Source organism: Oncorhynchus clarkii, chromosome 13 (genome assembly GCF_045791955.1).
Source record: "Oncorhynchus clarkii lewisi isolate Uvic-CL-2024 chromosome 13, UVic_Ocla_1.0, whole genome shotgun sequence".
In the NCBI taxonomy this organism is placed as follows: Eukaryota; Metazoa; Chordata; class Actinopteri; order Salmoniformes; family Salmonidae; genus Oncorhynchus; species Oncorhynchus clarkii.
In genome coordinates this window covers 5,232,553-5,255,418 of record NC_092159.1, presented here as the reverse complement: position 1 = coordinate 5,255,418, position 22,866 = coordinate 5,232,553, and the positions used below count along the sequence as shown (strand labels likewise).

Below are 22,866 nucleotides of genomic sequence, written 5' to 3'. Positions count from 1 at the left end.
TTCCTCTTCTTCTCTATCTCTCAATTCAATTAACTTCAATTCAATTTGCTTTATTGGCATGACGTAACAATGTACATATTGCCAAAGCTTATTTTGAATAATAACAATATTAAGATAAAATGAAGAATAAAAAATGTCAACGGGACAACAGTAACAACAATAAATAAGGGTCAAAATAACCTTACATTGAACAATAACAATAAGCATACAGTAGAGGACATATGCAAGTTGATTGGTCTGTCAGTCACTGTCCCTCATCTTATGGCAGGCAGCAATGTAGTGCCCTGCCAACCCACAGCTCTCTGCATCCTCCCCCAACAGGACGGGTAGCCTATCCCTCCCCCAACAGGACGGGTAGCCTGTCCCTGCCCCAACAGGACGGGTAGCCTGTCCCTCCCCCAACAGGACGGGTAGCCTGTCCCTCCCCGAATAGGACGGGTAGCCTGTCCCTCCCCCAACAGGACGGGTAGCCTGTCCCTCCCCCAACAGGACGGGTAGCCTGTCCCTCCCCCAACAGGACGGGTAGCCTGTCCCTCCCCCAACAGGACGGGTAGCCTGTCCCTCCCCCAACAGGACGGGTAGCTTGTTCCTCCCCCAACAGGACGGGTAGCTGTCCCTCCCCCAACAGGACGGGTAGCTGTCCCTCCCCCAACAGGACGGGTAGCCTGTCCCTCCCCCAACAGGACAGGTAGCCTATCCCTCCCCCAACAGGACGGGTAGCCTGTCCCTCCCCCAACAGGACGGGTAGCCTGTCCCTCCCCCAACAGGACGGGTAGCCTATCCTCATCAGAGAGGTCTTTGAAACCTTGAATATCTGTTACAAATCTGGGGAAATGACATTCTAATTGTTTTATATTTTTGACATTTTGTCAGGAAATGCAGTGTAACGGTCGTCGGTGGAAGGAGGTGAGGACCAAAGTGCAGCGTGGTTCATGTTCATGTTATTTATTTAAACAAACAAAGAAGCAAAAAGCACAACCGAAAGCGCTCCTGTCCAACCCAAAACACACTAAACAGAACATATAAACACCCACAACTCAAGGGTGAAAAGTTTACATACACTCAATTAGTATTTGGTAGCACTGCCTTTAAATTGTTTCACTTGGGTCAAACATTTTGCCTTTCCACCATCATTTGCAAATAAATTCATTAAAAATCCTACAATGTGATTTTCTGGATTTTTTTTCTTCTCATTTTGTCTGTCATAGTTGAAGTGTACCTATGATGAAAATTACAGGCCTCTCTCATCTTTTTAAGTGGGAGAACTTGCACAATTGGTGGCTGACTAAATACTTTTTTGCCCCACTGTATGTGTATGTATGAATGGAGCATAATGTATGTGCAGTTTTATTCACGTTTTCAATTACTAATACAAATAATGTATTCAAATAATGAATTCTGATTATTGCATATATTGTAATGGACACCTATGATGTGTGTAAAATACGTATTTGAAGGTTGTACTGATTATAATGAGCTAATGCTAAGCTATTTGTACTGATTATAATGAGCTAATGCTAAGCTATTTGTACTGATTATAATGAGCTAATGCTAAGCTATTTGTACTGATTATAATGAGCTAATGCTAAGCTATTTGTACTGATTATAATGAGCTAATGCTAAGCTATCTGCCAGCTATGTGTGGCACCATGTTTGCTGACATTATACAATGCATTCTGGGAGTCACGTAATCTGTCAGACCAAAGATGTTATAATGAGGTGAAGGAATGGTTCACTCATCGTTCGGGTAAACTTCCGGAAGGGAATGAAGGGAAGTTCATAGACGACACACCACCTTCAACATGAATACTGTAAACAGACCAAACTCATCTTGTCTCCTCTTATTATCTTTGGTTGATGCAATAAAAACAAGCATGGAGGCACAAACTACCCCTCGTCAGATTACTTCTGATTTCTAGAAAGTGTTTTACTCAATTATTCTGATCAATGGTGAGCTCACCCATGATGTGATTCATTATAAATAATAATTGCTATTAGCGAACTCATATTGTAGTTTCTGTCAGCCGAGAGTTATAAAAATATGACCGCTTGTGTTGTGTCAATCTTTCCTCAGTTAGCGCTAGGACAAATGTGGTTGTCACGATCGTCGTAAGCATTCTCAGACCAAAGCGCTCGTCGTAAGCATTCTCAGACCAAAGCGCAGCGCGATATGGGTTCCACATGTTTATTCGAGGAAACGCACAAAAACAATAAAGAATAAATGAAACGTGACGTTCTGAGTGCTCACAGGCAACAACACAAAAACAAGATCCCACAAACACAGGTGGGAAAAATAACTACTTAAATATGATCCCCAATTAGAGACAACGATTACCAGCTGCCTCTAATTGGGCGTGATACAAAACACCAACATAGAAAAAGAAACTAGAACACAACATAGACATAGATATACTAGATCGCCCCCTAGTCAGTAGTCCCTAGTCAGTAGTCTACATTTTTCCAGTTTGGATGATTGTGTTGTGCTGTTGCTACTTCTGTAAATGTCTGAACATTGCATCCAAAAACAAACTGCTCACATTCTGGACAAAACTTTGTAAGGACTACAGGAACCACTGTAGAAGGATCACACCGGTTTGATCAAACGCTACAGGGACCACTGTAGAAGGATCACACCCGTGTGTTGGTACATGTGAAAAGGTTCATCTACCACACAGACCATAGCCTGGCGAGGCACAGTGCTATATTAACACACTACTTCACTTGCTTTGGCAATGTTAACATATGTTTCCCATGCCAATAAAGCCCTTAAATGTAATTTAATTGAGATAGAGAGGGGGAGAGAGAGACACACAGAGAGACACAGAGAGAGACACATAGAAGAGAGAGTGAGATTCCATCACACAGCTCTACAATGTCAAGAGATGAAACAAGAGAAGAGTCTCCTCAGCCAGCTGGTTCTGAGGCTCAGTTCACTGACCCAAACCAACCCCATAGAGCCTCAGCACAGCACTCAGCCAGCTGGTTCTGAGGCTCAGTTCACTGACCCAAACCAACCCCATAGAGCCTCAGCACAGCACTCAGAAAATCTGTCCCAACCAAATCATCACATAGCAAAAAGAAAAATACATCACGTATTGGAAAGACACCACAGTGCTATTTGTCTCTTAACAGACAGTACATAGTGGCAGACTATCTGACCACAGTGAATGGTAGAAACCTGAGGAAAACACTGACTAGGTACAGACTGAGTGAGCACTGTCTGGCTATAGAGACCAGTCGTCACAGACAAACCTAGCGACCCAGAGAGGACTGTCTGGCTATAGAGACCAGTCGTCACAGACAAACCTAGCGACCCAGAAAGGACAGGCTGTGCTCACTCTGCTCCAGGGGAGAGGTAGAGACAGAGTTGCATTTCCTATTACTCAGACCTAAGAAAATCTTTCTTTCCCAAAATTATCATTCAGTACAAAGAATTTGAAACTATAAAATGAAGAAAAAAATGTAATATTTATTGGGTGAAAAGCCAAAATGTGCAGTTTTGGCAGCCAAATGTGTCCTCCTGCCAAAACTTGAGGGACAGCCAGTGAAAAGTGCAATGTATTGTCAATAGAATTTCCCATGTAGTTTTGGCTTTCATACCATGTCATGTGGCTTCACAGTCAGGTTGAGGCTGGTCTACTACTATTGCATTAATGTAATATTATTCTCATTAATATTGTTGTTGTTGATGGTAATTCCACTTCCACTACCATTGGGGCGGCAGATATCCTAGTGGCTAGAGTGTTGGGCCAGTAACCAGCAGATATCCCAGTGGTTAGAGTGTTGGGCCAGTAACCAGCAGATATCCCAGTGGTTAGAGTGTTGGGCCAGTAACCAGCAGATATCCTAGTGGTTAGAGTGTTGGGCCAGTAACCAGCAGATATCCCAGTGGTTAGAGTGTTGGGCCAGTAACCAGCAGATATCCCAGTGGCTAGAGTGTTGGGCCAGTAACCAGCAGATATCCTAGTGGTTAGAGTGTTGGGCCAGTAACCAGCAGATAGCCTAGTGGTTAGAGTGTTGGGCCAGTAACCAGCAGATATCCCAGTGGTTAGAGTGTTGGGCCAGTAACCAGCAGATATCCTAGTGGTTAGAGTGTTGGGTCAGTAACCAGCAGATATCCCAGTGGCTAGAGTGTTGGGCCAGTAACCAGCAGATATCCTAGTGGTTAGAGTGTTGAGCCAGTAACCAGCAGATATCCTAGTGGTTAGAGTGTTGGGCCAGTAACCAGCAGATATCCTAGTGGTTAGAGTGTTGGGCCAGTAACCAGCAGATAGCCTAGTGGTTAGAGTGTTGGGCCAGTAACCAGCAGATATCCTAGTGGTTAGAGTGTTGGGCCAGTAACCAGCAGATATCCTAGTGGTTAGAGTGTTGGGCCAGTAACCAGCAGATATCCTAGTGGTTAGAGTGTTGGGCCAGTAACCAGCAGATATCCTAGTGGTTAGAGTGTTGGGCCAGTAACCAGCAGATATCCTAGTGGTTAGAGTGTTGGGCCAGTAACCAGCAGATATCCTAGTGGTTAGAGTGTTGGGCCAGTAACCAGCAGATATCCTAGTGGTTAGAGTGTTGGGCCAGTAACCAGCAGATGTCCTAGTGGTTAGAGTGTTGGGCCAGTAACCAGCAGATATCCTAGTGGTTAGAGTGTTGGGCCAGTAACCAGCAGATAGCCTAGTGGTTAGAGTGTTGGGCCAGTAACCAGCAGATATCCTAGTGGTTAGAGTGTTGGGCCAGTAACCAGCAGATATCCTAGTGGTTAGAGTGTTGGGCCAGTAACCAGCAGATAGCCTAGTGGTTAGAGTGTTGGGCCAGTAACCAGCAGATAGCCTAGTGGTTAGAGTGTTGGGCCAGTAACCAGCAGATATCCTAGTGGTTAGAGTGTTGGGCCAGTAACCGAAAGGTAGTTCTGCCCCTGAACAAGGCAGTTAACCCAGTTAACCTAGTTAACCCAGTTAACCTAGTTACTGAAAGGTAGTTCTGCCCCTGAACAAGGCAGTTAACCCAGTTAACCCAGTTAACCCAGTTAACCTAGTTACTGAAAGGTAGTTCTGCCCCTGAACAAGGCAGTTAACCCAGTTAACCCAGTTAACCCAGTTAACCTAGTAACCGAAAGGTAGCTACCAGTACCCAGATGTGTGGGTACTGGAAGCGAAGTCAGGTGCAGGAGACCAGAGACCATCTGTGAACAGGTGCACACTTTATTTGGGCAAAACGCGTAAAACAGTCACAAGAATCACGTTTAACAAGAAACATCTTCGTGAAAAATAACACGGGAAAAAACAAGCCAGTCTGGCGCGTCAACAATACCCACGTAACACAAACAATCTCACACAAAGACATGATGGGGAACAGAGGAGTAAATACATGTAGATTGATTGGGGAATGAAAACCAGGTGTGCAGGGAACAAGACAAAACAAATGGATACATGAAAAATGGAGCGGCGATGGCTAGAAAGCCGGTGACGTCGACCGCCGAACGAACAAGGAGCGGAGCCGACTTCGGTGGAAGTCGTGACAACAAACGTCCAATTGAAGCCCTATATGCAGAATTCTGTTGGAAAATTCTACAAGTCCAATGAAATGCTTGTAGGGCAGAATTGGGCCGCTTTCCAGTGCTAAAGAAATACAGAAAATATCTAAACAAAATCTGCTACGTCTAAATTCAAGTCCAAATTCAAGTCTGCAATTTAAAGCACTTCAAACCCAAGAGCTGAGCTCAGAAACGAGCCCTCTCAGTCAGCTGGTGTTGGACCTAACCAACCAAGCTGAACCCAGAATCGAACCAATCAAATTACTCATATTTACAACATTTGAAAATACAAAACAAATTTCCAAAGCCGACTAAATTGCTATCTGACCCTAAACAGAGAATATGAATTGGCTGATTATCTCTACTCTGTCAGAGATAAGAAGCAGAGACAGATCCTTACCAAGTACAGGCTGAGTGACCACCGTTTGGCAATAGAAACCGACAGACATAAAAAGACATGGCTACCCAAAGAGGAGCGTGTATGTGGTCACTGCATGACAGGGGAGGTAGAGACAGAGATGCACTTTCTCCTTTACTGTGATAAATATTCCACACAAAGAGATTCATTACCGAGAGAGCGAGAGAGAGAGAAGAGAAGACAACCGAGAGAGAGAAGAGAAGACAGCAGAGAGAGAGAGAACAGAAGACAACAGAGAAAGAGAGGGAGAGAGAGAGAAGACAACAGAGAGAGAGAGAGAATACAACAGACAGAGAGAGAGAAGAGAAACCAAGAGAGAGAGAGATAAGACAACAGAGAGAGAGAGAGAGAGAGAGAGAGAGAGAGAAGACAACAGAGAGAGAAAGAGGGAGAGAGAGAGAGAGAAGAGAAGACAACAGAGAGAGAAAGAGAGGGAGAGAGAGAGAGAGAAGACAACAGACAGAGAAAGAGAGGGAGAGAGAGAGAGAGAAGACAACAGACAGAGAAAGAGAAGAGAAACCAAGAGAGAGAGAAGAGAAGAGAATACAACTGAGAGAGACGCATGCATAATTCTGCAAAAATATCCTCTGCGTACAACGTAGAACACCAAATAATGCATGCAGAGCAGAGTAAGGCCGATACCCACTAATTATCAAAATACAGAAAAGAGCCATACAATTCTACAACCACCTAAAAGGAAGTGATTACACAGATCCACAAATAATTCTAAAACAAACCCAATTTTGATAAACTCCTATATCTACTGGGTGAAATACCACAGTTTGTCATCACAACAGCAAGATTTGTGACCTGTTGCCACAAGAAAAGGGCAACCAGTGAAAAACAACCAGCATTGTAAATACAACCCATATTTATGCTTATTTATTTTCCCTTGTGTACCCTTAACCATTTGTACATTGTTAAAACACTGTATATATATATAATATGACATTTGTAATGTCTTTATTGTTTTGAAACTTCTGTATGTGTAATGTTTACTGTTAATTTGTATTGTTTATTTCACTTTATATATTATCTACCTCACTTGCTTTGGCAATGTTAACACGTTTCCCATGCCAATAAAGCCCCTTGAATTGGATGGAATTGAGAAGACAACATAAAGAGAAGCGAAGACAACAGAGAGAAGAGAAGACAACAGAGAGAAGAGAAGACAACAGAGAGAAGAGAAGACAACAGAGAGAAGAGAAGACAACAGAGAGAAGAGAAGACAACAGAGAGAAGAGAAGACAACAGAGAGAAGAGAAGACAACAGAGAGAGGGAAGAGTAAAAAGGGAAAATTGAATACAGACACTGTGGGTTTTTAGTCAGCGATAAGAGGAAGGGAGATGAGGAGTGGTGGAGGGAGGGAGGGAGGGAGGGAGGGAGGGAGGGAGGGAGGGAGGGAGGGAGGGAGTATCTGTGGGTTTATAATGGCTTCTGTCTGTTTGCCAAACAGAGTCCCAGCCAAGAGGTTCCATTATACTGATCTCGCCATCATTTATATAGTGTGTGTGTATGTGTGTGTGTGTGTGTATGTGTTTGTGTGTGTATGTGTGTGAGTTTTGACGTTAAATTTGCATGCTGGAAGATTCAAGGATAGGAATTTATGGAATGGGAAGATGAAAGAGTGAGAGAGACAGAGAGAGAGGGGGAGAGAGAGAAGGAGAGAGAGAGAGAGAGAGAGAGAGAGAGAGTGAAAGAAAGGGAGATGGAGATGGGGATAGGGGTTACATGGGGATAGGAGTCTTGTCCGATGCACTCATGCTGGGTTGTTTAAACCAATGAAGATAACAGGATGGGTACTACTGCTCTCTTTTCATACCCACCCCCTTCTCTCTCTCTGCCTCTCTCTCCACCCCCCCTCTCTCTTTCTCCCTCTCCTTCCCCTCCATCACTTTTTAAAGAGACTGAGGAAGGGGGTGGAAAGGTAATGATGGATCGATGAGAGTTGATAGAGTGATGTACTCTTTCTTTTTGTCTTGGCTGACCTAAAGGAACGTTTGGCTTAGACACACTTCCTGATTGTCTCTGGATCACTTCCTGGTTTGGCCTGTATAGCACATACTGAAAACACTTATAAAATAACACAGCAGTGACCACACTAAACAACACTCACACCAAACACACCACTCACGCACCCACACACACACACACACACACTGACTCTATCACTCACTGACTCACACACACAAACACACGAGTACACAATCACACACACACACTCCGTTCTCTTTTGCCAAAGTCCCTATACGCTCAACAACAGACACGGGCCAACTGGCCAGCAGCCTTCCTCCTGCCATGATCTGGTTCCATCACATCATTATGACAGTCAACAGAAGCTGTGGTCTACAGTAGTCTGGAGGACAGCTCTTCTCACATCACATCATTATGACAGTCAACAGAAGCTCTAGTCTACAGTAGTCTGGAGGACAGCTCTTCTCACATCATTATGACAGTCAACAGAAGCTCTAGTCTACAGTAGTCTGGAGGACAGCTCTTCTTACATCATTATGACAGTCAACAGAAGCTCTAGTCTACAGTAGTCTGGAGGACAGCTCTTCTCACATCATTATGACAGTCAACAGAAGCTGTGGTCTACAGTAGTCTGGAGGACAGCTCTTCTCACATCACATCATTATGACAGTCAACAGAAGCTCTATTCTACAGTAGTCTGGAGGACAGCTCTTCTCACATCATTATGACAGTCAACAGAAGCTCTAGTCTACAGTAGTCTGGATGACAGCTCTTCTCACATCATTATGACAGTCAACAGAAGCTCTGGTCTACAGTAGTCTGGAGGACAGCTCTTCTCACATCACATCATTATGACAGTCAACAGAAGCTCTGGTCTACAGGAGTCTGGAGGACAGCTCTTCTCACATCACATCATTATGACAGTCAACAGAAGCTCTAGTCTACAGTAGTCTGGAGGACAGCTCTTCTCACATCATTATGACAGTCAACAGAAGCTCTAGTCTACAGTAGTCTGGATGACAGCTCTTCTCACATCATTATGACAGTCAACAGAAGCTCTAGTCTACAGTAGTCTGGAGGACAGCTCTTCTCACATCATTATGACAGTCAACAGAAGCTCCAGTCTACAGTAGTCTGGAGGACAGCTCTTCTCACATCACATCATTATGACAGTCAACAGAAGCTCTGGTCTACAGGAGTCTGGAGGACAGCTCTTCTCACATCACATCATTATGACAGTCAACAGAAGCTCTAGTCTACAGTAGTCTGGAGGACAGCTCTTCTCACATCATTATGACAGTCAACAGAAGCTCTAGTCTACAGTAGTCTGGATGACAGCTCTTCTCACATCATTATGACAGTCAACAGAAGCTCTAGTCTACAGTAGTCTGGAGGACAGCTCTTCTCACATCATTATGACAGTCAACAGAAGCTCTAGTCTACAGTAGTCTGGAGGACAGCTCGTCTCATGTCTTATTCCATTTTATACCATTGTTGAATACTCGTTTCTGATTGGCTTGAAGGGGCATTCTAGAGCGTGTGTTATTTCCGTACTTTATGCACTGCAATAATCAATGGCTTTGACGAACCTTTTTACACGGTATATTTTTGGTCTGTGTTTGAAAGCAGCAGTCGAATTGAAAACATTATTGCCATGGTTAAATTCGATTTTCATAATAGCAAGCTAGGACCGATGGTTCGGCTAGCTGCACTAGCAAGTCTGTTTGGTTACCATGGCAACCGCTGTAGCTATGTGGCAAACTTGCTAGCTACTGCAGGGGATGATGTGTCATTTCTACTGGCAAATGAATTACATTTCGAGCGGCAAAAAAAAAAAGTTAAATTACAGCCATGGTATGAAAGAGATAATCAACTCAGAGCTCTGCGTTCTCTGGAAAACAATCCAACGGCACTAACACACCTTCCACGTCATTAATTTCCAGAGAACACAAAGCCCCTCGTTGATTATCCCTTACTTAAACAGAAGAGAGAGAATGAGAGAAAAGAAAGGGAGAAGATAGGTTGTTATGGAGGGACGAGGGGTGGAGAGAGAGGGACATTTATACTAGTTTTTCTCAGTGTGTGTGTGTGTGTGTGTGTGTGTATCTTGCCCACCTCCCTTCTCTGTCCTCGTAGCTTTGTGTGTCTGTGTCTCTGCACATGTGCGTGGGCCTGCTGAATGGTTGCCTGTGGGCTTGTGAGCCTACGTGCTTGTGTACCTTGCCCACCTCCCCACTCTGTCCTTATAGCTTTGTGTGTTCGTGTCTCTGCATGCTTGCCAGTGGGCTTGTGGGCCTACGTGTGTGTGTGTGTGTGTGTGTGTGTGTGTGTGTGTGTGTGTGTGTGTGAGTGTGTGTGTGTGTGTGTGTGTGTGTGTGTGTGTGTGTGTGTGTGTGTGTGTGTGTGTGTGTGTGTGTGTGTGTGCACTCCTATACTTCTTACGATTATTTGTAAAAATAAGTCCTTACAGGGTGATGCAGTGTTGAAGGGATGTAGATGAACCTGACAGGGTGCTCCAGTGTTCCGTGTGTGTGTGCGTGATATGTTTAAGAAATAAAGCATATTATCATAAAGTAAAAAGTGAATGAATAACACATTTAAACATGAATAACCAGAAGCAGCAGTAAAACACACAAGGGGATTAGAGGAAACATCATTACTACAGTAGAAACATTAATGATGGATGCTGTGAGTTGGATGAATTCCCATAGAACCTGTTATGCAGACAGAGGAGCCTGTTCCTCACAGGAGGAGGCAGGGAGGAACAGGCTGAAGTTCTTCCTCAAGGCCGCCATTATTATCCATGTAATTATCAACTATTTAGACTGACCCACTGGTTATACCTGTATAAACTACCTACATTACTGGGTTATAGATGGACCTGTATAAACTACCTAGTTCCTCATTACTGGGTTATAGATGGACCTGTACAAACTACCTAGTTCCTCATTACTGGGTTATAGATGGACCTGTATAAACTACCTACATTACTGGTTATAGATGGACCTGTATAAACTACCTAGTACCTACATTACTGGGTTATAGAAGGACCTGTATAAACTACCTACATTACTGGTTATAGATGGACCTGTATAAACTACCTACATTACTGGGTTATAGATGGACCTGTATAAACTACCTAGTACCTCATTACAGGGTTATAGATGGACCTGTATAAACTACCTACATTACTGGTTATAGATGGACCTGTATAAACTACCTAGTACCTCATTACTGGGTTATAGATGGACCTGTATAAACTACCTAGTACCTCATTACTGGGTTATAGATGGACCTGTATAAACTACCTAGTACCTCATTACTGGGTTATAGATGGACCTGTATAAACTACCTACATTACTGGGTTATAGATGGACCTGTATAAACTACCTAGTACCTCATTACTGGGTTATAGATGGACCTGTATAAACTACCTAGTACCTCATTACTGGGTTATAGATGGACCTGTATAAACTACCTACATTACTGGTTATAGATGGACCTGTATAAACTACCTAGTACCTCATTACTGGGTTATAGATGGACCTGTATAAACTACCTACATTACTGGGTTATAGAAGGACCTGTATAAACTACCTAGTACCTCATTACTGGGTTATAGATGGACCTGAATAAACTACCTACATTACTGGTTATAGATGGACCTGTATAAACTACCTACATTACTGGGTTATAGATGGACCTGTATAAACTACCTAGTACCTCATTACTGGGTTATAGATGGACCTGAATAAACTACCTACATTACTGGTTATAGATGGACCTGTATAAACTACCTACATTAGTGGGTTATAGATGGACCTGTATAAACTACCTACATTACTGGTTATAGATGGACCTGTATAAACTACCTACATTACTGGGTTATAGATGGACCTGTATAAACTACCTAGTACCTCATTACAGGGTTATAGATGGACCTGTATAAACTACCTACATTACTGGTTATAGATGGACCTGTATAAACTACCTAGTACCTCATTACTGGGTTATAGATGGACCTGTATAAACTACCTAGTACCTCATTACTGGGTTATAGATGGACCTGTATAAACTACCTAGTACCTCATTACTGGGTTATAGATGGACCTGTATAAACTACCTACATTACTGGGTTATAGATGGACCTGTATAAACTACCTAGTACCTCATTACTGGGTTATAGATGGACCTGTATAAACTACCTAGTACCTCATTACTGGGTTATAGATGGACCTGTATAAACTACCTACATTACTGGTTATAGATGGACCTGTATAAACTACCTAGTACCTCATTACTGGGTTATAGATGGACCTGTATAAACTACCTACATTACTGGGTTATAGAAGGACCTGTATAAACTACCTAGTACCTCATTACTGGGTTATAGATGGACCTGAATAAACTACCTACATTACTGGTTATAGATGGACCTGTATAAACTACCTACATTACTGGGTTATAGATGGACCTGTATAAACTACCTAGTACCTCATTACTGGGTTATAGATGGACCTGAATAAACTACCTACATTACTGGTTATAGATGGACCTGTATAAACTACCTACATTAGTGGGTTATAGATGGACCTGTATAAACTACCTAGTACCACATTACTGGGTTATAGATGGACCTGTATAAACTACCTAGTACCTCATTACTGGGTTATAGATGGACCTGAATAAACTACCTACATTACTGGTTATAGATGGACCTGTATAAACTACCTACATTAGTGGGTTATAGATGGACCTGTATAAACTACCTAGTACCACATTACTGGGTTATAGATGTACCTGTATAAACTACCTAGTACCTCATTACTGGGTTATAGATGGACCTGTATAAACTACCTAGTACCTCATTACTGGGTTATAGATGGACCTGTATAAACTACCTAGTACCTACATTACTGGGTTATAGATGAACCTGTATAAACTACCTAGTACCTCATTACTGGGTTATAGATGGACCTGTATAAACTACCTAGTAACTCATTACTGGGTTATAGATGGACCTGTATAAACTACCTACATTACTGGTTATAAATGGACCTGTATAAACTACCTAGTACCTCATTACTGGGTTATAGATGGACCTGTATAAACTACCTAGTACCTCATTACTGGGTTATAGATGGACCTGTATAAACTACCTAGTACCTCATTACTGGGTTATAGATGGACCTGTATAAACTACCTAGTACCTCATTACTGGGTTATAGATGGACCTGTATAAACTACCTACATTACTGGTTATAGATGGACCTGTATAAACTACCTAGTACCTCATTACTGGGTTATAGATGGACCTGTATAAACTACCTAGTACCTCATTACTGGGTTATAGATGGACCTGTATAAACTACCTAGTACCTCATTACTGGGTTATAGATGGACCTGTATAAACTACCTAGTACCTCATTACTGGGTTATAGATGGACCTGTATAAACTACCTAGTACCTCATTACTGGGTTATAGATGGACCTGTATAAACTACCTACATTACTGGTTATAGATGGACCTGTATAAACTACCTAGTACCTCATTACTGGGTTATAGATGGACCTGTATAAACTACCTAGTACCACATTACTGGGTTATAGATGGACCTGTATAAACTACCTACATTACTGGTTATAGATGGACCTGTATAAACTACCTACATTACTGGGTTATAGATGGACCTGTATAAACTACCTAGTACCTCATTACTGGGTTATAGATGGACCTGTATAAACTACCTACATTACTGGGTTATAGATGGACCTGTATAAACTATCTAGTACCTCATTACTGGGTTATAGATGGACCTGTATAAACTACCTACATTACTGGGTTATAGAAGGACCTGTATAAACTACCTACATTACTGGTTATAGATGGACCTGTATAAACTACCTACATTACTGGGTTATAGATGGACCTGTATAAACTACCTAGTACCTCATTACTGGTTATAGATGGACCTGTATAAACTACCTACATTACTGGTTATAGATGGACCTGTATAAACTACCTAGTACCTCATTACTGGGTTATAGATGGACCTGTATAAACTACCTAGTACCTCATTACTGGGTTATAGATGGACCTGTATAAACTACCTACATTACTGGGTTATAGATGGACCTGTATAAACTACCTAGTACCACATTACTGTTAAACCCTGGTCCTGTATAAAGTACCTAATAGCACATTACTGGGTTATAGATGGTCCTGTATAAACTACCTAGTACCTCATTACTGGGTTATAGATGGACCTGTATAAACTACCTACATTACTGGGTTATAGATGGATCTGTATAAACTACCTAGTACCTCATTACTGGGTTATAGATGGACCTGTATAAACTACCTACATTACTGGGTTATAGATGGACCTGTATAAACTACCTAACACCACATTACTGTTAAACCGTGGTCCTGTATAAACTCTAACACAGATCTCTGCTTCCACTCCGTGGCCGTTATTAAATCTAACAGGATACGTTGCTACCGTCAACCCTTCGTAATTCAGCAGACACTCTCATCCAGAGCACCTTTGACAAGTGAGTGCCTACATTTTCTCACTGGTCCCACATGGGAATCGAACCCACAACCCTAGCGTTCCACACACCATGCTCTACCCACTAGGCCACATGGGACAGTAAAGGACACAAATCCTATTGACACAATGGACTGGACCATCTACTTCTAACACATCAGAGGCCAAAACAGCATGTATAAAATAAACAACCACCAAATAATATATTTATTTTATTTAACAGTCTACCTCTCTTATTCCACTTTTCTCAGTGTCTCAGTGACACTCCTCTCTCTCATCCCTCCCCTCTCTCATCCCTCCTCTCTCTCATCCCTCCTCTCTCTCATCCCTCCCCTCTCTCATCCCTCCTCTCTCTCATCCCTCCTCTCTCTCATTCCCTCCTCTCTCTCATCCCTCCTCTCTCTCATCCCTCCTCTCTCTCATCCCTCCTCTCTCTCATCCCTCCTCTCTCTCCTTCCCTCCCCTCTCGCTCATCCCTCCTCTCTCTCATCCCTCCTCTCTCTCCTTCCCTCCCCTCTCTCATCCCTCCTCTCTCTCCTTCCCTCCTCTCTCCCTCCTCTCTCTCATCCCCCTCTCTCTCCATCCCTCCTCTCTCTCATCCCTCCCCTCTCTCATTCCTCCTCTCTCTCATCCCTCCTATCTTCTTCCCTTCCCTCCTATTCTCCATTCCCTCTCTCTCCTTCCCTCCTCTTCTCCTTTCCTTCTCTCTCCTTCCCTCTTCTTCTCCTTCACTCCTCTCTCCTCTTCTCCTTCCCTCCTCTCTTTCCTCCCCTCCTCTCTCTCCTTTCACCTCTCTCCTTCCCCCCTCTTCTCCATGCAACTCTCTCTCTCCTCTTCTCTTTTCCTCCTCTATCTCCTTCCCTTCCCTCCTCTTCTCCATCATCTCTCTCTCTCCTTCCCTCCTCTTCTCCTTTCCTCCTCTATCTCCTTCCCTCCCCTCCTCTTCTCCATCATCTCTCTCTCTCCTTTCCTCCTCTATCTCCTTCCCTCCTCTTCTCCTTTCCTCCTCTATCTCCTTCCCTCCTCTTCTCATTTCCTCCTCTATCTCCTTCCCTCCCCTCCTCTTCTACATCTCCTCTCTCTCCTTCCCTCCTCTTCTCCATCCCCCTCTGTCTCCATCCCTCTGGTGGAGGGGAGGACTAACAGTGAAATGCCAACATAAACAACTGGTGTAGACTAACAGTGTAATGCCAACATAAACAACTGGTGTAGACTAACAGTGTAATGCTAACATAAACAACTGGTGTAGACTAACAGTGATATGCCAACGTAAACAACTGGTGTAGACTAACAGTGTAATGCTAACATAAACAACTGGTGTAGACTAACAGTGATATGCCAACGTAAACAACTGGTCGAGACTAACAGTGATATGCCAACGTAAACAACTGGTCTAGACTAACAGTGAAATGCCAACGTAAACAACTGGTCTAGACTAACAGTGATATGCCAACGTAAACAACTGGTCTAGACTAACAGTGAAATGTCAACGTAAACAACTGGTGTAGACTAACAGTGAAATGCCAACGTAAACAACTGGTCTAGACTAACAGTGAAATGTCAACGTAAACAACTGGTCTAGACTAACAGTGAAATGTCAACGTAAACAACTGGTGTAGACTAACAGTGAAATGCCAACGTAAACAACTGGTCTAGACTAACAGTGAAATGCCAACGTAAACAACTGGTCTAGACTAACAGTGAAATGCCAACTTACAGGTCCTTCCCAACAACACAGAGAGATAGAAAATAGAGACATAATAGAAAAGTTAGTAATAGATCATATTAGTAAGTAATAATAGATACATAATGAGTTATGATGTCTATACATGTCTACGACTGGGATTCAATCTGAAGGCAGGTTGAAGGTACTGCTGCTTTTAAAAGGCCATTTCCGATTTCGCCCACATATGCAGTGGTTACCTGGAAAGGGAACATTGTCTTTAAAAGCCTCAGTAGTCTACCTACAACCAGCGAACGGTTTGAATCTGGGTATAAGTGAAAATCTGACTTTTGGAAGTCTGGTTTTATAGTCCGATCCACCTGTCTCCGTCAGTAACACTTAACAACCACACGGTGGCAGTACTACACATGTTATCGTGTGTTGTGTAAAAGAGTAGACTTCAACAGTGGTTCTCAATCCTCTCGTCTGGGACTCCCAGACGTTTCACAATTTTGTTGTAGCCCTGAACTCACCTAGCCCTGAACTAGCCTAGCCCTGAACTAGCCTAGCCCTGAACTAGCCTAGCCCTGAACTAGCCTAGATCTGAACTAGCCTAGCCCTGAACTCACCTAGCCCTGAACTAGCCTAGCCCTGAACTCACCTAACCCTGAACTAGCCTAGCCCTGAACTAGCCTAGCCCTGAACTAGCCTAGCCCTGAACTAGCCTAGCCCTGAACTAGCCTAGATCTGAACTAGCCTAGCCCTGAACTATCCTAGCCCTGAACTAGCCTAGCCCTGAACTAGCCTAGCCCTGAACTAGCCTAGCCCTGAACATTCATTTGTCCATGTCTCCTGTATATGTTGTTCCTGTTTCAGGTGTGTTTCAGACCAATGATTGGTTGACTATAGAGAATCCCACAATGCAGGCGAAGGCTGCAGGATAAAGCCCTTTAGTCTGCGTTTAGCAGGGACTAAAGTATTACACACATTCAGTACACAGCAGGGTGTAGGAATCAAACTTCCAACCTTGGTGTTGACAGAACCATACAGTATCAGAGAAAGAGAGGAGAGGAGAGGAGAGGAGAGGAGAGGAGAGAGGGAGAGAGAGAGAGAGAGAGAGAGAGAGAGAGAGAGAGAGAGGAGGAGAGGAGAGGAGAGGAGAGGAGAGGAGAGGAGAGGAGAGGAGAGGAGAGGAGAGGAGAGGAGAGGAGAGGAGAGGAGAGGAGAGGAGAGGAAAAGAGACAGGGAAGGAAAGAGATGAAGGAGAGGAGAGCGAGGGCAGAAAAGGTGAGAGAGAGGGAGAGAGAGTCCATGCAGTACTACAATCAACAGAAACATCATAACATGGTTGTGAAGGGACTGCTGTCTGTGTCCCAAATGGCACCCTATTCCCTATGGGCCCTCTGGTCAAAAGTAGTGAAGGGGGAGGGGTGATGATGACACCAAACAAGAAGTACAGGCTAGACTCCTCACCATTACTACTTCCTTAAAACGTGACTACAGTGTGAAGTCCATGGTGAGAGATGAGGTGAGAGAGGGAGAGAGAGAAAGACAGACAGACAGAGAGAGAGACAGAGAGAGAGACGGAGAGAGAGACAGAGAGAGAGGGACAGAGAGGGAGAGAGAGGGGGAGAGAGAGGCGAGAGAGAGAGAGAGAGTGAGAGAGAGAGAGAGAGAGAGAGAGAGAGAGAGAGAGAGAGAGAGAGAGAGAGAGAACACAGACAGAGATGACAGAAAGTGACAGAGGTGAGTTGGAAGAGGATTGAGAAAAGAGAGGGAGGAAGAGAGCAAGAGCAACGTAATCTGCCACAGACCACACGCACGCAAACACGCACACACAAAAACAGACACGCACACAGATATCAGGAAGTAATCTGTTCCGTGCTGACTGTGCAGGGTGCTGTCTTGTATGTAAGCAGAAGAGTGTGTACCGTACGTCAGTGTGTGCACGTCAGTGTGTGTGTCTGCCGACAACAGGTTGCAAGTATGACCCTCTCACCTCAAATCTAAGGATCTCTCACCCCACTGGACAGACACATGGACACACAGCTACACGGACCAACACCATGGGCTCAAGATTAAAGTAAGTCTAACAGCTCTCTATTTTCTCTCAATCTCTCTACTCTCCTCTCTGTTATTGCGGCTTCTATCACTTCCTCTCTCTCGGCTGCACAGGAAGCAGGTTTGCACAGTTGCCGGCGGTAACACTGTTGCCGACGGCAATGTGATGGTACTAGTAGCCATATTCAAAGAAGAATCAAGGCCTCACTTGTATTCTTCCACTACTTATTCTCGGTTGACCTGAACACGTTCTCCTTCCGCAGGTTGTTGTGAATACTCAAACACTGAATACTACTGTCTTTAAAGTTGATCATCCATTTCTACTTTTAAAGTTGATACTTTTCATTGTCAGTTATCTGGTAGTAGAGACAGGATAGAGGCCTCTACATGACACAACCAGACTGTTAGTCCACAGCCCTGGTCCGTCCTCCTATGTTCCCTGTACATATTACTGGTGAGGTGGGATGTTCTCGTTGTGATTTTACATTTCAGCAGGCACTCTCATCCAGAACGACTTACAGGAGCAATTAGGGTTAGGTGACTTGCTCATGGGCACGTTGTCAGATCTTTATAGCTTGTCAGCTAAGGGATTCAAACCAGTGACCTTTCAGTTACGGGGCCCAACGCTCTTAACCACCAGGCTACCTACCACCTAGATGTGTTCTGTTCTTGTTCCAACTGTGATGTGTTCTGTTCTTGTTCCTACTGTGATGTGTTCTGTTCTTGTTCCTACTGTGATGTGTTCTGTTCTTGTTCCTACTGTGATGTGTTCTGTTCTTGTTCCTACTGTGATGTGTTCTGTTCTTGTTCCTAATGTGATGTGTTCTGTTCATACTGTGATGTGTTCTGTTTTTGTTCCTACTGTAATGTGTTCTGTTCTTGTTCCTACTGTAATGTGTTCTGTTCTTGTTCCTACTGTGATGTGTTCTGTTCTTGTTCCTACTGTGATGTGTTCTGTTCTTGTTCCTACTGTGATGTGTTCTGTTCTTGTTCCAACTGTGATGTGTTCTGTTCTTGTTCCTACTGTGATGTGTTCTGTTCTTGGAGAGAGAGAGAGAGAGAGAAAGAGAGAGAGAGAGAGAGAGAGAGAGAGAGAGGGGTGAGACGGGGAGAGAGAGAGAGAGAGAGAGGGGAGAGAGAGAGAGATAGAGAGAAAGAGAGAGAGAGACAGAGAGAGAAAGAGAGAGAGATGGAGAGAAAGAGAGAGAGAGAGAGAAAGAGAGAGAGATGGAGAGAAAGAGAGAGAGAAAGAGAGAGAGATGGAGAGAAAGAGAGAGAGAGAGATAGGGAGAGAGAGAGAGAGAGAGAGAGAGAGAGATGGAGAGAAAGAGAGAGAGAGAGAGAAAGAGAGAGAGATGGAGAGAAAGAGAGAGAGAGAGAGAGAGAGACAGAGAGAGAGAGAGAGAGAGAGAGAGAGGGGTGAGATGGAGAGAGAGAGAGAGAGAGAGAGAGAGAGAGAGAGAGAGAGAGAGAGAGAGAGAGAGAGAGAGAGAGGGGTGAGATGGAGAGAGAGAGAGAGAGAGAGAGAGAGAGAGAGAGAGAGAGAGAGAGAGAGAGAGAGAGAGAGAGAGAGAGAGAGAGAGAGGGTGAGATGGAGAGAGAGAGAGAGAGAGAGAGAGACAGAGAGAGACAGAGAGAGAGACAGAGAGAGAGAGAGAGAGGGTGAGATGGAGAGAGAGAGAGAGAGAGAGAGACAGAGAGAGAGAGAGAGAGAGAGACAGATGGAGAGAGAGACAGATGGGGAGAAAGAAACTGTGAAGGAATCCTGGTCCCGTATTCATAAAGCATCTCAGAGTAGGAGTGCTGATCTGGGATCAGGTCCCCCCTCTTATTCATTATGATCTAAAAGGAAAAAAATGAATTGTAGAGCAGCTCTCTTACTCTGATTCACTTTATAAATACAGTCCTTGGAGCAGTGACAGCCTGAGACGATTATGAGGTCATAAAAAGTCATGTCAGTATACTAGAACCATATGGCTGTAAACAGTATATCCTTTAACACAGTGATTCCCCCAGCCTCTCCTCCATTATCAGAGTAAATCCCCAACCTCTCCTCCATTATCACAATGATTCCCTAACCTCTCCTCTAGTATCACAGTGATTCCCCAACCTCTCCTCCATTATCACAGTGATTCCCCAACCTCTCCTCCATTATCACAGTGATTCCCCAACCTCACCTCATCCAGTATCACAGTGATTCCCCAACCTCTCCTCTAGTATCACAGTGATTCTCCAGCCTCTCCTCTAGTATCACAGTGATTCCCCAACCTCTCCTCCATTATCACAGTGATTCCCCAACCTCTCCTCATCCAGTATCACAGTGATTCCCCAACCTCTCCTACATTATCACAGTGATTCTCCAACCTCTCCTCCATTATCACAGTGATTCTCCAACCTCTCCTCTAGTATCACAGTGATTCCCCAACCTCTCTTCCATTATAGCAGGGATTCCCCCAACCTCTACTCGGTTTTCACAGTGATACCCCCAACCTCTCCTCCATTATCGCAGGGATTCCCGCAATCTCTCCTCCATTATCGCAGGGATTCCCCCAACCTCTCCTCTAGTATCACAGTGATTCTCCAACCTCTCCTCCAGTATCACAGTGATACCCCCAACCTCTCCTCCATTATCGCAGGGATTCCCGCAATCTCTCCTCCATTATCACAGTGATTCCCCCAACCTCTCCTCCATTATCACAGTGATTCCCCCAACCTCTCCTCCAGTCTCCCCAGCCAGTCCACTTCCTTGATGTATTCCATAACTACAACTGATCAAGCCCCTCATTAGTTAAATAAGCTGGCTTAGTTGTAGAGTACTGGGGGAGAGGTGCTGGAGGATAGGTACTGGAGGAGAGGTACTGGAGGAGAGGTACTGGAGGAGAGGTACTGGAAGAGAGGTACTGGAGGACAGGTGCTGGAGGAGAGGTACTGGAGGTTAGGTACTGGAGGAGAGGTACTGGAGGACAGGTGCTGGAGGAGAGGTACTGAAGGAGAGGTACTGGAGGAGAGGTACTGGAGGAGAGGTACTGGGGGACAGGTGCTGGAGGAGAGGTACTGGAGGACAGATACTGGAGGAGAGGTACTGAAGGAGAGGTACTGGAGGAGAGGTACTGGAGGAGAGGTACTGGGGGACAGGTACTGGAAGAGAGGTACTGGAGGAGAGGTACTGGAGGACAGGTGCTGGAGGAGAGGTACTGGAGGACAGATACTGGAGGAGAGGTACTGAAGGAGAGGTACTGGAGGAGAGGTACTGGAGGAGAGGTACTGGGGGACAGGTACTGGAAGAGAGGTACTGGAGGAGAGGTACTGGAGGAGAGGTACTGGAGGAGAGGTACTGGAGGAGAGGTACTGGAGGACAGGTGCTGGAGGAGAGGTACTGGAGGACAGATACTGGAGGAGAGGTACTGAAGGAGAGGTACTGGAGGAGAGGTACTGGAGGAGAGGTACTGGGGGACAGGTGCTGGAGGAGAGGTACTGGAGGACAGATACTGGAGGAGAGGTACTGAAGGAGAGGTACTGGAGGAGAGGTACTGGAGGAGAGGTACTGGGGGACAGGTACTGGAAGAGAGGTACTGGAGGAGAGGTACTGGAGGAGAGGTACTGGAGGAGAGGTACTGAAGGAGAGGTACTGGAGGAGAGGTACTGGAGGAGAGGTACTGGGGGACAGGTACTGGAAGAGAGGTACTGGAGGAGAGGTACTGGAGGAGAGGTACTGGAGGAGTGGTTTGGGAAACACTTCTCTATCACTACTGTTAATGTCATGGTGTTGTGTGTTTCTTCAGAGAAAACCCTGACAGGACCTTCTACTGGTTCTTTGAAGCATCTTGTCCAATCGCAAATGACAAAGGTGAGTTTTTGGACACACACACAAGGACACGTATGTATAAACAGGCACAGATGCAAATGCACACAGGAGCACACACACACACACACACACACACACACACACACACACACACACACAAGGACACGTATGTATAAACAGGCACAGATGCAAATGCACACAGGAGCACACACACACACACACACACACACAAACACACACACACACACACACGCAAACACACACACACACACACACACTCACACATACACACACACACACACACACACACACACACACACACACCAATGCACGTATAGTTGAAGACGGAAGTTTACATACACCTTAGCCAAGTACATTTAAACTCAGTTTTTACAATTCCTGGCATTTAATCCTAGTAAAAATTCCCTGTCTTAGGTCAGTTAGGATAACCACTTTATTTTAAGAATGTGAAATGTCAGAATAATAGTAGGGAAAAGTAGAGAAAATTATTTATTTCAGATTTGATTTCTTTCATCATATTCCCAGTGGGTCAGAAGTTTACATACACTCAATTCGTATTTGGTAGCATTGCCTTAAAATTGTTTAACTTGGGTCAAACATTTTGGGTGGCCTTCCACAAGCTTCCCACAATAAGTTGGTCACTCCAATACCTTGACTTTACAATACCACAACTTTGGAAGTATTCTTGGAAGTATTCATCACCCATTTGCGACCAAGCTTAAACTTCCTAACTGATGTCTTGAGATGTTTCTTCAATATATCCACATCATTTTACTGCCTCATGATGCCATCTATTTTGTGAAGTGCACCAGTCCCCCCTGCAGCAAAGCACCCCCACAACATGATGC

The 22,866-nt window shown here is 44.3% G+C and overlaps 1 protein-coding gene across 4 annotated transcripts in view; it reads left to right on the top strand.

Annotated features, from left to right (window-relative positions):
* Window positions 1–18,037: 18,037 nt before the first annotated feature.
* LOC139424315 (DENN domain-containing protein 1B-like) overlaps window positions 18,038–22,866 on the top strand; it is a 30,202-nt gene continuing 25,373 nt past the window's right edge. The window contains exons 1-2 of one of the 4 annotated variants that reach the window (XM_071176020.1): window positions 18,038–18,214; window positions 21,975–22,039. In XM_071176020.1, coding sequence (XP_071032121.1) covers window positions 18,198–18,214; window positions 21,975–22,039 — 82 coding nt within the window. In that variant the 5' untranslated portion in view covers window positions 18,038–18,197. The remainder of the gene's footprint in view (window positions 18,215–21,974; window positions 22,040–22,866) is intronic. The other 3 variants (XM_071176024.1, XM_071176023.1, XM_071176021.1) reach the window with 3 other exon arrangements.